The 16808-nt window shown below is 39.5% G+C and overlaps 1 protein-coding gene across 3 annotated transcripts; it reads left to right on the top strand.

Annotated features, from left to right (window-relative positions):
- The first annotated feature begins 1856 nt into the window (after positions 1-1856).
- Positions 1857-16490, top strand: LOC148717014 (uncharacterized). Of its 3 annotated transcripts, XM_088744442.1 has the most exons (12): positions 1857-2722; positions 3480-3629; positions 4102-4224; positions 4664-4786; positions 6255-6380; positions 8309-8557; positions 9942-10250; positions 12213-12464; positions 13280-13603; positions 14118-14366; positions 15268-15611; positions 15896-16490. In XM_088744442.1, exons 1-11 carry the CDS (start codon positions 2401-2403, stop codon positions 15585-15587), a joined length of 2547 nt encoding a protein of 848 aa, XP_088600568.1. In that variant the 5' UTR covers positions 1857-2400; the 3' UTR covers positions 15588-15611; positions 15896-16490. The 3 variants fall into 3 exon arrangements, with proteins under 3 accessions (XP_088600568.1, XP_088600567.1, XP_088600569.1); XM_088744441.1 differs by having other exon boundaries at positions 15268-16490; XM_088744443.1 differs by lacking the exon at positions 1857-2722 and adding an exon at positions 2869-3181 and having other exon boundaries at positions 15268-16490.
- The last annotated feature ends 318 nt before the right edge of the window (positions 16491-16808 follow it).

Genomic DNA, 16808 nt, shown 5'->3' with positions numbered 1-16808 from the left:
TGGTTAAATCAATCTAATTTCTTAAGAATCTCTGAAATTATATCCTTATAGAATTTTAAAAAACCTAGCCTCAAAAAGTGGAAACTCTACAAGGATTGACTTAAACTTAAACGTTTAACAATACTGAGATTTAGGAGTAAGCAAATTATTATCATTTTTCTCTGACTTTTCGTCTTAGTGTTTTCTGTTTTTTGGGGGAAGTGAAAGAGAGGGGTAATTAGCAATGAATTTTCCACACCTGCTTGTAAATCTCCAACGTTTCTTTCAGGAATAAAACCTCGCACTTTGTTTTACCAACCCCCAACCTGACACGAAACAGAATGGCGTCGATATTGCGGTGAAAATCATCCGCCTCGTGATTCCACAACATTTTGAAACTGAGATGACGAATATCTTCGTCGATAGGAGTACAAACCACGCTAAACCACTGTCGATTTGTTGATTTCATTGTTTGTAGCCGCTCTCACAGAAAATTTAAGATCTAGAATTGATACAGTATGGAACATTTAATTATAATCGATGATCATACGGCCATTTCTGACATTCTAAGAAAGAGTTTAGCGAAAACAAGTAGGCAAACGAAAAGCACAAATGTGAAATCATTGTTAAATGTAAATTGTAAGGGAAGTTGTAAAGTGAAATTGTAAAGTGTTATCGTTTTTTTAACCTAACAGACGTGTTGTCAAAGTTTCTGTACATTGTCTTTACAATGCAACCAGACACCCACCGGCAAAAAGCTTTTCCAATGCATGAAGACTAATTACTTTTAATTAAGGCTTGGCGGTTATTATCAGTTGTTTTGTCTGCTATCATTTTCTAAGGGATAATAAACCCGAGGAACGCTGGCATTATATTCATCACCTTGATGGTCATCTCACCTGCCAAGTCTTGATGCAGTGAGGTCCAAAAGTTATTCCCTTATAGATACATACATATATATATATATATATATTTGAATCATCTAGACATGAGGTTCAAGAAACACAAAGCGGGAAAATTGAGAATATTAAAGGCAAGTAAATCTTTCTTTATTATGTTCAAAAGAAATACTTAGAATGCGATTTAATAAACTATCACCATCAGTTGTCAGTTGCCCAGCATAAGGAATCACAAGATGAATTCGGTTTTGGAAAACATTTAGGAACTGGATGAAAATGTGATAATGATGCACAGCTACATATATTCCAATATTCATCACCTTGATGACTTGCCGAGTCTTGGTGCAGCGAGGTCGACACGATAAAGGAATTTGCGATTTAGGTTTCTTAAATATGAGGGTCATCTAACTAAAACAACATGCAAAAAAATACGATATTTATTCAGAACTTTCCGGAAAGGATTTGTACGCTAATTCTTAAGCAACAATGTAATGATTCGAATCTAATGTTGATTTATGAATCCGAAAAGTTAGTTTGCCAACTTTAAACTCAAAATGCAAGACTCGCAAAAAAATTATAGGAAGTCAGCTTCGTGTTAGACTCACAGGTGAGGAGAGAGAAAAATATACGGAACATATTCACAAGTCACGTAATTTCCATCTTGAATGTGTGACTCGTTTTATCTAATTCTACACATTCTGGAGTAAAATGAGAATTCAAACGGCTCCCATCTTTTGGCTTAACTATCTGATTCCGAACAGCATAAAAACCTTGCCACAAAAAGTTTAAAGATATTTCCAATTTAGTTTTAAATGTAACACAAAAAAGCTGACAAAATCCATGGTAAAAAGATTAAGAATAGCAGAAAGTAACCATGATTGTTTTGGCCAAAGACTCAATTGTAAAGCAACTGTTTGAGCATGGCTAAAAGACACAGTTTCTTTACTTCCCTCCTTTTCTTATCCTACGGTAGATCCAGAGGTCTGAAATGTGGAATAAACTATTAATCGATAGGAAACTGATTCAGATTAAAAAAGTCGACTAAATGGTCGAAATTCGAGAGTCTATCCAAGAAAGCGTAAGGCGCGTCAGAAAGGTGGGGCGAGAATGACCTTTCCTTTTAATTTCACGCGCATCTTTAACGTAATCGTGCATTCTCGCGCGTTCTTCCGAATTCTCGCGTGTTTTTCGCTTTCTTCTCTCGCCATACAGGGCGTTTCTGATGAATTTGATTAAAAGCAAGTTATTTGAGATGAAAACGAAGCTGAAGGAGATGGTTATGCATTCAGATTTTTAGGGATATTCTACTGGTTCTCCTTATCTTGAAAAACTAATATTGTGTGTTTGAAATATTAACGATGTATCTAAGATCGTAACGGGTCGGAACCCTTGGTACGAAAACAAGATCAGTTATACGATAGACAGTAATCAATACCGTTAGTAAGGGCAGGGTTGCCAGTCTTACTGATATTTCAACATATTTTTGACAATTTAGGCCATCTTTGCTGCAGCTCTGAAGAGAATGGTCCTTCCAAAACTCTACTATATGGCAGTGGTAGTCTTTGTATGTAGGGTGTTTTCCAATGCTAACGCACAACAATGCAGCGTGGGCGAAGTCTCAAAACTTGGAATGATGCTGCAGCGTCACATCTTCAAGAGGATCACGGGAGCTTCCCGGGGGGTCGTCTGTTACAATGAGTGTACCGCTGACGTCAGATGTCAAAGTTTTAATTACGTTTTCACTCAAAAAAATTGTGAATTAAATAACCGCACCAAGGAGGCCAGACCCGACGATTACGTTCCAAACGCGGAGCGGTATTATTTCAAACGACATTTGAACAGAGGTAAGTCAAGATCCAAATATAAATTCTCCCCTTTGTCTGCCGTAAGTTTCGGACAATTTTAGCTCGTGGAATTTTTCATTTTTAAACAATTGAAACCTCATTCATTTCTAAGGGACAAGTCATCATATGTGGGGTGGGAGGGGTGGTGGCCAACGGAGTATAACGGGGGGGACAATAGGAGACTGACTTCCAATTGACTGCCAATTACGGGGAGAGTTGCATTAGAATCTTACAGAGCCTTCCTTCCTTTTTAAAATCAGTCTATTTACTGAAGTTAAATTCATCAACTTGTATCGGTGTGCCGCTTTGAATTAAACTAACCAATCACAGTGGAGTATTTGCGTCATGAAGAGAAGGGTAACCCGGGCGACCACATGACCTGAGGAAGACAAGCAGAATGGAGTCTGATGGTCGCCACCCATATTGGTGGAGAACAGATCGACAGAAAACGCCAAAAAAGTAAAGCTCTTATCGCTTCTTACCAGTATGAATAACCACAGCCTTTACAAGCCAAAATAACATTAAAATCAACACCTAATGATACAATAGCCACATGAGATATTTTTACAATACATGAGTATTTTCTTGTTTAGTCTTTCTCGGTTCTACGAATGGTACAATAATACAATAGCCACATGACATATTTTTACAATACATGAGTATTTTCTTGTTCAGTCTCTCTCGGTTCTACGAATGGTACAATAATACAATAGCCACATGACATATTTTTACAGTACACATCTATTTTCTTGTTTAGTCCCTCTCGGTTCTATTCCTGACCTGCCTGCGGAGACTTGCCAAGAAATCAAATTGAGCGAAGGAGGACAAGCGGTCAGCGGCAAATATTGGTTTTCTTCGATTGTACCCGCGAAGATTGTTCTGGCTCCTTGTGACATGAAAACCGAAGGTGACTGAAATTATGAATAGTTTCGTATAATCGGTACAAAGCAAAACCATATAGCAATCCCGGCTTACTCTCAAGATTCGATCTAAAATTGCCTTAATGGCCGATTAGAATAGACCCCCACACCATGTTATCATTGATTTAGTTTACAGCGAGACGCTTGCGCCAATCACAGTCATTTTCGATCAATTCCTGTGGCAAATCCATGAGACTCATAATTAAGCGGATATGCTCTTTTTCTTTTAAACTATCTCGTTTATCAGACGTGGACGATTGTAATTCAACAATTCCCGTCTGTGACGTCAACGCCAAGTGCGTGAAGGGGAATGGGGAAGGGGAAATCTGTCTCCCTGAAGGGATCGTACACTGAAAAAATTAAGCTTTTGGCTTCCGCTGGAAGTCATGAAGCAAACAATTGATTTGGCGGATACCCTCTTTTTCTTTTAAACTTACCACAATCTTTCTCGTTTCTCAGACGTGGATGAATGTAATTCAACAATTCCCCTGTGTGACGTCAACGCCAAGTGCGTGAACACCATCAGTTCTCACAGTTGTTCGTGCAAAGCGGGTTTTACTGGAAACGGAAAAAAATGTATCGGTAAGTTTAAACAATGACTCTCGCCATTGCCTAAAGAAATTCATTTCAAAACAAAGCATCAATCCCGGCTTATTCTGGAGATTCGATCTAAAATTGCTTGAATGGCCTCGACATATCTCCTACGGCGTACCCCAGGGATCAGTACTTGGTCCACTACTCTTTCTGATGTATACGTCGCCTACAGAAGACATTGTTACTGAACATGGCCTAAACTGTATGATATATACCGATGATTCCCAACTTTACGTAAAGATAAACTCCTCTGACAGAATAATGGGCATGGAAAGATTGAAATCATGTGTTAATGCAATCATGGAGTGGGCCAAGAAAAACAGATTGCAGTGAAAAACAATTGCTGTGAAAGATCCATAAAAGACTCATGATTTGGCGGATACCCTCTTTTTCTTTTAAACTGACCACAATCTTTCTCGTTTCTCAGACGTGGATGAATGTAATTCAACAATTCCCCTGTGTGACGTCAACGCCAAGTGCGTGAACACCATCAGTTCTCACAGTTGTTCGTGCAAAGCGGGTTTTACTGGAAACGGAAAAAAATGTATCGGTAAGTTTAAACAATGACTCTCGCCATTGCCTAAAGAAATTCATTTCAAAACAAAGCATCAATCCCGGCTTATTCTGGAGATTCGATCTAAAATTGCTTGAATGGCCTCGACATATCTCCTATGGCGTACCACAGGGATCAGTACTTGGTCCACTACTCTTTCTGATGTATACGTCGCCTACAGAAGACATTGTTACTGAACATGGCCTAAACTGTATGATATATACCGATGATTCCCAACTTTACGCAAAGATAAACTCCTCTGACAGAATAATGGGCATAGAAAGATTGAAATCATGTGTTAAAAAGAAAAACAGATTGCAATGCAACCTTTCAAAAACAGACATCATTCATTTCCCTTCACGCTTCTCAAAAAATCCTCCTTTCTGTAATATCAATATTAGAGATGACATCATTAAATTATCTAATACTGTCCGAGACCTGGGCGTCATGCTTGACTCTGTGATGAACTTACGCTCGCAGATAAATTCCATCTGTAAATCGTCGTCTCTAGCAATCAGAAATATTGGTCGCGTTCGTAAATACCTCTCGACGCAGCAAAATGAAAGATTGATACACGCCTTCATCTCATCGAGACTTGATTACTGTAATAGCCTATTGTACGGTCTATTGTACATTCGCTCCGACGAAGGGCTAACGCTCGAAACGTCAGCTTTTGTAATCGTTACGGTGTCTAATTTACCATTTCAACTTTATTGATATATCCAAATTATATTGTACGGTCTACCAATTTGTGACATCGAAAAACTCCAACGGATCCAAAACACAGCTGCCCGCTTGTTAGTCGGTGCTAAATCAAGAGACAGTATAGCACCTATACTTATGAAACTTCATTGGCTCCCGGTCACAAAACGAATTCAATTCAAGATACTGTTGATAACATACAAAGCACTAAATGACATGGCTCCAACCTATCTTGTTGAACTTCTTAGTCGATATACTCCAGCACGAAGACTCCGTTCATCAAATATCAATCTACTTGAGGTCCCACCAATTCGAACTAAAACCTATGGACAAAGAGCATTCCCCTACGCTGCACCGTATTTGTGGAATCAACTTCCTGACTGCATAAAGTACGCTGAATCTGTTGACTCCTTTAAACCCTTATTGAAAACTTATCTTTTCAAAAATTAAGCCACCAGATTTTTGATATCGTACGTTGTCAAATATATGTATAACACGTAATACTTCGTTAGTTTATATAGAGTAGCGATAATTGCATGTATAGGATTTTTATTGAAATTTTGTTCATTGCAATTGTAAAGCGCATAGAGTTCAATTCTAATGCGCTATATAAGAACTTCTTATTAAATTATTAAATGAAATTAGAATAGTCCCCCACACCATTTCATCTTCAATTAAGTGTACAGCGAGACGCTCTCGCCAATAACAGTCATTTTCGATCGACTGTGAATTCTGGCCATAACATTCTTATCCGTTCTTTCAGATGTCGACGAATGTACCAAGGAATCACATGACTGTGACGCCAACGCCTACTGCATCAATACCATTGGTTCTTATCGATGCACGTGCAATCCCTGGTACCAAGGAAACGGAACAAGCTGCTATTTTCGTGAGTTTTAAAACTAACATTTAGACACGAGCGAACCAAGCAGTCTCCTTAACTCTACTTCGATCATTATTTTTGACCTGGGGGGAGTGGGAAGGAGCGGCGGAGGATTTTGGTGGAATCACATGATTTTCAACAGATTAAAAGGAGGAATCAGCCCTAATGGACAGGCACTAAGAGGGGGGTGAGGACCATGAAAAAAATAGAGAAAAAATTAGCAAAGCAGAAGGATCGATTTTTTTTTAGCTTTGGTTCTTGTTCAGACACGATATAACATGATAAAATAATCAAATTTTCTTATGTGTTAACAAGAACAAGTGTTTAGTTTAGTGTAACTGCCTCTTACCCAATGCTTCTTCCTTGGCAGTTCTCTTGGACGCCTCCATCTACAGACTTTTGAACATCGTCTTCCACTGACTCTCGGATTTTCCCCTCTGCTAACTCTCGGATAGTCTCCTCGTCCAATTCATCGGCAGAGTACTCGTCCGAGCTTGGCTATTAAGGTTTTTTTTCGTTTAATTTGGATATATCAACAAAGTTGAAATGGTAAATTGGCCACCGTAACGATTACAGAAGCTGACGTTTCGAGCGTTAGCACTTCGTCGGAGCGACGAAGGGCTAACGACGAAGGGCTAACGACGAAGGGCTATCGACGAAGGGCTAACGACGAAGGGCTAACGACGAAGGGCTAGCGATGAAGGGCTAACGCTCGAAACGTGGCCAATTTACCCTTTCAACTTTGTTGATATATCCGAATTATTTCGTTACCCCCACCGACGCAGCCCCAAACAGTTTCTTTTGAAACTATCAGCATTTATTTTTTTCGTTCAAACTGATCACCATTGCCTGCATGTTACGAGCGATGCTTGTATTAAAAAGGCTTTTTCCTCGAAACCAAAGGAGAGGGCAGAGATGAAGACGCTTAAACAATTTTCCGCATTGATGGTTGCGATGCTTGTAAAACTACTTTCATCTTTGATTATGTCAAACATCTCTGCAGCTAGCTCTAACTCTTGAGATGAATTTTTGGAGAGGTAGGTATGCCCTCTGGGTTGTTGTCAGCTCATTTGAGACGTCCTGAAATTCTGCTTGCAGTACCTTTACTCATTCTTGAACTTCGTAAAAATATTTCAGCTCGTCACTCAGCAAAGGGTTTTGAAATACGGTCTTCTCTTTAGACGAGGTGTTTCTCGCAGTCGATGAAAATAACAAATCTGCTGTGAATTTCAAGGTGTCAATTCAAATGGCCAAGCAAGACTCACATTACACCTGACAATTAGTTCACTAGTTGCAAGGCTCCGTTGATCTCGACTCGGCCAATATGGCGGCGAAGAAAGCGAAATCGGTTGCAGAAGAAGAGGAGAATGAAACGCTTTAGGTTTAGGGATCTTTTTAAAAAAAAGAGAAGCCAGGATGATTTTTCCTTGCCAACTTGAGTCCAAGCTTCTGCTTATTTGTTTTTATCTTTGAAATCTTTACACTCCTGGTCATATAAGACTCGATAGTTGCGAACAACTATGAAACACTTTTTACAAAGACTACAGCGACGACCTCCGCCATTTTTTTCAAAGGCTCAGACGTGGGCAAAAGTTGAGCGAGTGCTATAATTATCCAGACATAGCAAACTGTAGTAGACTTCCTTGTGCTTCTGCGGCATTTTCTTTTCACTCGGGACAAGCGTTCGTAAGCACAACAAAAGCAAAAGAAAATGAAAAATGTTTTTATCCCGTTGTGCTTGCGCTTTCGCTTGTATTTATGCTTACGTCGAGGCCGTTTTCACGGTGTGATAAGAGGTGTTGTAGTTGCGTTTGTGCTTGCGTCGCTAGTGAAACCAGGCTTTTCGAGCACCAAGACGGCGAATGCAACATGACGCTAAAAAATTAAGGTAAGGCAAAGCTGACCTTTTCTCTCTTTTTTGTTTATTTGTATAGGTGGCCTGAATAGTTCTGTTATTCTTACCAGCCTCGACTACAAAAACTACACAGAAAAGCTGCTTTCTTACCTAGAGCCAGTCCTCCTTAGTTTAAAGCGAAGCAGGTTTGTGAGGTGTTGGCACGCTAAGACAGATGGCTGGGCGGCATCGACATTCCACAGCAACTGCGATGGGAGGGGACCCACGTTAACAATCATCAAAGCTGTTAACTCCATTTTTGGTGGCTACACTGATGTATCATGGAGCAGTAAGTACATCTTGCCCGTGTAGCTTTTTTCGGTGTAGCGTTTTAAGGATTTAGAAAGGCAAGGAAATAACGTAGTAAGAATGGATCAAGCTTGGTGCCTATAGCAGACAAAATTTCTCCCGAAGCCCATTTCTTGAGATTCTTCCACCTGGAGATTGACGTGTCATGGTGACCAAGCAGAAAGCAAGTTTTATAATAAATATATATATATATATATATATATATATATATCCTTGCTTCATTGTACTGTAGCATTTGTTAAATTTAGGATCGAAATATATTCTCTCCAAATCAAATATTCTCTTTCTTTACTGCATTTATTGAGTGTCGCAAAACCAAACCAAGTTCATTTTTATTCAACTGCCCGTTTAAAAAACGGGCCAATCAAAACAAAGGATAAAAAGAAATCTGCCCGAGGCGCGAGAAAAACGCGATATACCAAGTCACGATTGGTTTAAGATTTTTCTCTCATTAGACAAAAACGACGCTGTGAGCTTTCTCCGCCAATCATTGAACGGCGTTGTGAATATCAAGTACTTAATTTGTATTGTTTGCAAAGCTAATGGCATTTGTAGTGGAAATGTGTTAAAAGTTTTTCAGTCAGTTCTGCAGGCACATAGCATGTGTTTTAACTTGTCGGCAATAGTTTCTTGGCCTTTAGGTTGGCTTGATTCGTTTGAGAACACAATGAGTGATTTTATTGAGCTCCACGGTTACCGCAGGAGGTTCCAACGTCTAACAACGCCAAAGGATACAATCCTGTGAAGCTGACACTTTTACTCCCTTTTCTTAGAGTAATCACTCAACCTCGCGGGCTTGGAATGAATTTTTTATCGGATATAATATTTTCGAAGCCTTATTCACGTGGCTGGATTTTTTTTTCAGCTCTCGAAACCATTTTTAATTTTTTAAATATGTGCCTACATCTGAAGAAAGTAACAGATAACTTTGGGTTATGTTACATTTGGCCATTTTGAAAAAGACTGAGTTAAATTTCGGGCCTGGGAATGATTATAAAAATTTTAAAACAAATATCACCAGGAGCCAATTAATGGGCTTTAGATGTCTCCCAATAATTTTCCATGTCCATAAAAGCATTTTGTACCAATTCTATGCCCAACTTTGTAAAATCTCTCCCCTCGCTAGCAAACATCTAGCCTGGAAAAACTCCCCGTCTAGTCTATGATGGGAAATGAACCCCCCTCCCCTCAAGGGGTTTATGTTTTCTTCCAACGCCCGACTACATTATTCTTCTATTCCAGCTGGTTCTTGCACAGGTTATTCTTCCTCCAGTAAAGCATTGATCGTCTCACTCAATAACGTGAACCCTAACCCTCCCTGAGGTGACAAATAGTGACCAGTCCCTAACTCTTTTCATTCTTAGGTCCCTGTGGTTATTCTTCAGCCAGCAAGGCTTTTGTTTTCTCTCTTTACAACGCCAAAGGATACAATCCTGTGAAGCTGACACAATACAGGTACCAGCAAAACGCCATGTACAGATGTTCCTCCTATGGACCCACTTTTGGTGGGCATGACATCTACGTATCAAATGACGCAGGGAACAATCAAAACTCTTCTACTTCTTGCGGCTCCACGTACTCCAAACCCCCGGGCTATTCGAATGGATACTGTGGATTTTTTACAGGAGCACGTTATTTTACTCCATCTGACATTGAAGTTTTGTTCGAAATAGGTAAATTATTGTTAAAAAAAAACACTATTAAAACCTGTCGCTAATATACGATAAACATACCTAAACTCTAATCCGAAGCATGGTTCAGCGATTCTAAGAGCGCATGCGCTGAACCATATACAGCAGCGAAATACTATTCAGGTTATTATGGCAACTGTGACAAACGAATTATATCTCAATTCCCGACTATCAGTGCATATCAACTAAATCAGGGGAAAAAATGCATATTTTTTGCAGTTGCCATTGAATTGAATCAATGAGTCGGGTCAAGTCTAGTCTCCCTCGCAGCCGTTTTTTTGGATGTCACGCAATGCTACTCCAAAAGAACGGCTGCTGACAACCGAACTACATTCCTTTCTCCGATTTGGCCAATCACAGCTCGGGTTCCATTTTCAGGAACCTGTTCGCGCCAGACTCACCTTTTGAGACTCGTCCAATCATATATCGTTTTCTATCGCGATCCTTATGTGGAAAACACAAAACAAATGGCGGTGCTTGAAGGAGCTTTTCGCAAAGCGTCGTCAAAGTTCAAAACTTTCGAGCTTAATGCTCACCAGAAGCTTGCAATTAGAAAAGTTTTAGTCGAGAAAGAAGATGTTTTTGTTAAGCTGCCTACAGGATCCGGGAAATCGTTGATATATCAAGCACTCCCGCTCGTGTTTGACCATGTTACCGATGAAAGTGGTCATATTATTGTTATTGTTGTTGCGTCGTACCAACGTGCGGAAACACTCGATAATTCGGGCCGATTTCCTGTACCGGTGATAAGAAGCCACGAACATAACTAATCGGGTTCACTCCAGCTAGCAGCAGACTGGCAAATGAAGAAGTACAAGTAGTGTAGGGGACGTTGGCCGACCTAAATTGCAGTGTTCTCGAAGCCTTCGCCCGGTTTGTTGACGGCAAGCACGCGCTTTTTTCCTCCTGATCTCCATCTGTAGGTCGAAGCAAGCGTTTAGCCTTTGGCCTCGATTGAAAGGCGTCTTGTATTTCGTTTTGATTATTTATGTAATTTACTGTTTCTTATATATTCTGACTTTTATAATCTGTAGTAACCTCTTGAAGTAGTGCGAATAAAGAGTTTCAGTTCAGTTTTTAGCTTCTTCTACTCTCAGTTGCTCGCTGAAACTTTAACAAGCGCTCAAACAATCTAGCGTTCGTGTCGTTGGTGTAGCAGTTGACGTCTATGTTAAGCGTAGATTCTATAATTTCAACGAAATTGTGAGAAGTTTTCCCAAAAATATATACTCTATCTCTACCAGGGCACAACGATGAACATGTGAAACATTTTTAGGTTCTGTCCTGGTGTACCGGTTCACAAGGGAATTACCATTGTTCTTTCTTTGTTTAGGAGTCATCGGTTAGCTATTGTGAATTGTTTGGTCTTTTGTATTGGCTCTTGTGAACCGGTACACGACGACAGAACCCATTTTGAGCTCTCATTGACAAATTTCCTCAGTGTTTCTCCCGACATGGTAGCTAGATCATCTGCCACATCCACATTTTCGCGTGAAACCTTACGTCATTCAGATTTTCTGGTGTGTGATTGGTCTGTTCAATAGACCGCGAACAAACCGCAAGGACAATGAGAAAGGAATGTATTTCGGTTGTCAGCAGCCGTTCTTTTGGGGGAGCGTTGCGTGACATCCAAAAAAACGGCTGCGAGGGAGACTAGGTCAAGTCCGGCTGAGTTCTGTACTTTTCGCCTTTTGTTTCTCCGTTATACACACAATTAGGATTTTGTGCTTTCAGGGAATTTAGTTGCTATATTTGCAGATTATATTCACGAGAAAATAATGAGTTTAAATGGGATCACATGGTGAGCACTTCACGCTGTGAGTAAGAAGATCTGGAGCTCGATTCTTCGTGGTAAACTTCCATGGTGAAGAAGGAATAACATCTTTCTTTACTCTATGACGTCTGTAATTATAGTTCACATTCGAGTTTTGTTCACGAACACAGGTGGCCTTGGCACATCTGATATTCTTGGAAGCATGGACCCCAACAAATATTTGGGAAAGCTGATTTCATATTTAGACCCAGTTCTTCCCAGTGCATCCCGTACTGACTTTGTGAGGTGTTGGCACGCTAAGACTGACGGCTGGGCGGCATCTACATTCCACAGCAACTGCGATGGGAGGGGACCCACAGTGACAGTCATCAAAGTAAACAATTATATCTTTGGTGGTTATACTGACGTGTCCTGGGGAGGAGGTAGGTATATTCAGTTTGTTAAGAAGAGACAAAACGATTTTATTTTATTTATTTTATTAATTATTCTTCCTCTTCGCGTTTGGGGGGAGGCGAGGGGAGGAGGATGCTCGATGAAATTTTCAGCGATTCTCCTTTACTATGAACTCCAGGGCTTTTCCATTTCTTTTCGTATTTTGGCCATCAGGATGTCTTCACACATAGATCGTCCATGGATATGATTGCTAGTCGATACACATGCAGCACAAGATTACATCCACAAACATCTAGTAATGACAAGACTAAGATCAAATGGTTCTTTTGCTTTAAGTCTCATTAAGTTTTACTCCCTTTTCTTAGAGTAATCACTCAACCTAGCGGGCTTGGAATGAATTTTTTATCGGATATAATATTTTCGAAGCCTTATTCACATGGTTGGATTTTTTTTCAGTTCTCGAAACCATTTTTAATTTTTTAAATATGTGCCTACATCTGAAGAAAGTAACAGATAACTTTGGGTAACTTAACATTTTGCTATTTTAAAAAAGATTTTGGATAAAATTTTGGGCCTGGGTACGAAAATAAAAATTAAAAAAAAAATGTTACCAGGAGCCCATTAATTGGCTTTTGATGTCACCCAATATTTTTCCATGTCCATTGAAGTATTTTGTAACAGTTTTTATGCCCAAACTCGTAACATCTCTCCCTCCCACTCACAAACATCTAGCCTGGAAAAACTCCCCGTCTTGTCTATGATAGAAAATGAACCCCCTCTCCTCTGGGGGGTTTATGTTTTCTTCAAACTTCCAACCCACGACTACATTGTTCTTCTATTTCAGCTGGTTCTTGCACAGGTTATTCTTCCTCCAGTAAGGCGTTCACCTTCTCTCTCTATAACGTCAGAGGATACAATGCTGCGAAGCTGACACAATATCAAAACCAGCAATATGCGATGTACAGATGTAATACGCATGGACCCACCTTTGGCGCTGGGAGGCATCATGATATCTACATATCCAACGACGCTGGAAACAACCAAAACTCTCACACCACATGCGGTAAAACGTACTCGACGCCCACAGGGTACTCAACTGGAGACTGTGGTTTTTTTACAGGGGGGTATAATTTTTCTCCAACGGACATAGAAGTATTCTATGAAACAGGTAATTAAGAAAAAGACACCTTTTCAAGGATAAATAATTAATAAGACGTGTGGCAATATCAGTTCGTGGAATGTAGAATTATTCTCAAAGAGATGTGTTGCTGGAGTACGAATAGCTTACCTTTCTCCAATTTCAAAGAAATTTCTACGCTTTACGGTCTATTTCGCAGCAATTCTTTAAGTTCGTCACACAACACGTTGCGTGACGAGTCTGAGAAGACTAGTCTGAGCTGCCGCGGGGGGCTGTGGGTATTAGATGAAAACAAAGTCGGTGGAGCCACTTGAAAGAGCGGTTGAGCTGACAAAAAAAGATTCTCTCTCTCCATCGCCTATAATATCACCTGGTAGATAAGCTAGAAATTTTTTAACTTGCTGGATCAGTAGTGAGAGATTATTTCACGGGCCAAACGAGGGTGATAAAATTATCCACTTTAGTGACTCCACGAATCAAAGCTAGAAGGGTTGTTCCATTCCTTTTGCTAACTGTAAGTTTAACTTTCCGTCTCCCTCCTCAGGTCTCGGTTTGTCTGACATCCTTCGAAGCCTTGATTACAACAAGTACTTGAAGATGCTGTTTTCGTATTTGGACCCAGTCCTTATCAGTAAAGAGCGTAGCAGGTTTGTAAGGTGTTGGCACGCAAAGACTGACGGCTGGGCAGCATCGACATTCCACAGTAACTGTGATGGGAGGGGACCCACAGTGACAATCATCAAAGTGAACAGCTATATTTTTGGTGGATATACTGACGTGTCCTGGTCAAGCAGTGAGTAACAAACAAGCAAACATCCCTCACATGTAGAAAAGATAACAAATCGATTAGTCAAGGACTTTTCTTGTAGCAATCAGTACATCTTAGGGACAAAAAAATATCATTGTAGACAGTAAAACTTGAGATCTCGAAGTAGACAAACTTTTAAATGGCTTGAAACACGTTTGGAACGCATTTTAACCTAAAAGTTTTTTTTCGGATTTGATTTAATTTTTGATTATTGATTTTGATTTTATTTTATTGTGACATTCCCATTTCGAGGTATTTCTACATGTTTCGTTTTGTACACTATTCTTATTGCACAGCTGAAACAAAGAATGTTTAATCAATGCTCTACTGGATTATGTGTTGTCTTTGAAAAACACTGGACCATATTTCAAGTTCTCTGTTTGAAAAGTAAAAATATGCTCTTGTGTTTTATATAATTTGTTTTTTTATAACAAATTAAGGTGCTCGGTTCTAGTTCGGCAAGTTAAATTCATTTTGAATTCATCACCATGAATTTTTCTTTTTTCATATTCGCATAGTTTCAAACGTTTTTACTGAACAAAGCCACCGGTGCAAAATACCCAATCATAAAGTTGGTCCTTATTTTATAGTCCTCATAGATAATCCAGAGAAAAACGGAAAAACGCTACCATTAACAATACAAAGCCAAAAATACGAAATGTCAAAAAGGTGATAAAATGATATCACCGCTTCAGATATTTTCTCCTTTTATTTCATGCATGGTCCGGTCCCCTCCTTACTGCCTGTTAATGAGGACTGATCCCCCTTTTTTATCTTGAAAACGATGTGATCCTCATTCCAAAAAATCCTTCGCCCCCCACCGTCCCCTCCCCTTCCCTCCCTTAGGTGACAAATACTGACCAGTCCTTAACTGTTTTCATTTTAGGTCCCTGTGGTTATTCTTCAGCCAGCAAAGCTTTTGTTTTCTCTCTTTACAACGTCAAAGGATACAATCCTGTGAAGCTGACACAAAACCAAAACCAGCAAAGTGCCATGTACAGATGTTCCTCCTACGGACCCACTTTTGGTTCTGCACATGACATCAAGATATACGATAACGCTAACAGTAATCAACATTCCTATACTTACTGTGGCTACACGTACTCCAACCCCTCGGGCTATTCGACTGGAAACTGCCAATTTTTCACAGGAGCATATCATTTTACTCCATCGGACACTGAAGTTTTTTACGAAATAACAAACTGAACAATGCAAAACTACGCAGTCTAAGTAAGTATGAAGTATGTATATTAACATTTTTGAGTTAATAGAGTTACTGCCTCTTCGCACAAGGCCTGGTCAACAGAAGTAGCTCTGTTTCTGTGATCTCATCTCTCCCCTCTTTTTGTCGCAAACTTGTAAATGAGTTACAAGATTTACCAAGATTTCGGTTTTGACAATTTTTGTTGCTGTTGTTACTCATTGTTTTTTTAAACGGCTACTCGGCTAATCAGTGTGGATTTTTCACAGGATAGCTCTCTTCACTCTACCATTTTTACTTTACTATTTTTCAGGCTGAAAAATTATATCAGTTAAGTTGGAACCTACAGAAAAGAATCGATATTTGTTTTGAAATAACCTACGTCAAAGGAGATTGAAATTTGAAACAAAAATATAATCATCGAACTCAAATATCAAGAACATTTCACCAAAGGTTGAACTTCTTGTTTATCTTATTTAATCACTTAACCCTTTAGCTCGACTAGACTAATATATTTTAGCCAGTTAGAGGAGCGGCTAAGATCTCAAAAGATCATAATCCTGTTGTCAAAAAATATTAAAAATATATATTAATAATAAGTCTTAGGGGATGTTGGAGGTGGATGCATGGAGACATAAGAAGTCGGATCCAGTCTCCAGTCAGTAAAGACGAGCGATAGGGTGGGTAAACCACAAACGGCCATTTGCGGTTATCTGAGAAACAAATGACCGAGAGCCTGCTACAGAAAGACAGATAAAAAGCTTTAATATCCACGTTTAGCTTCACATGTGAGACGGTGTCACCTTTGAGAATTGTATTTTTGGAAAGGAACATTCGCAACTCTTCTGTTTCCTTCAGACAGTAGACTCAAAATTAAATAAATGAAATAATGGTTTTGATTGACATTACACCGAGTCTGTTAAACGTGTTGATGGGATTGAAATGAAGAAAGAAACTGATGTAAAATGAGTGGGAGCAATCAAAATGGTTGTCCTCTTACTCTTCAAAACCAGGAAAGGGTGACATGGTTGAAAACTAACGTAGCGCCATCACCATTTCGAGAAATAGAACAGGCTTAATACCCTGTAACCTCTGAGGGTGACTAATATCTAAATTCTCCCGTAAGTATCACTGCTGAATCAAATATTAAGGTGGCTCGTACCGGTTTTCATCTTTTTTATGGTTGTAACTTTGAAAGAATACAACAGAAAGACTGACCAAGGCCA

Source organism: Stylophora pistillata, chromosome 14, assembly GCF_964205215.1.
Source record: "Stylophora pistillata chromosome 14, jaStyPist1.2, whole genome shotgun sequence".
NCBI lineage: Eukaryota > Metazoa > Cnidaria > Anthozoa > Scleractinia > Pocilloporidae > Stylophora > Stylophora pistillata.
Note: the sequence above shows the minus strand (reverse complement) of the source record. Positions and strands in the feature narration are given on the sequence as shown.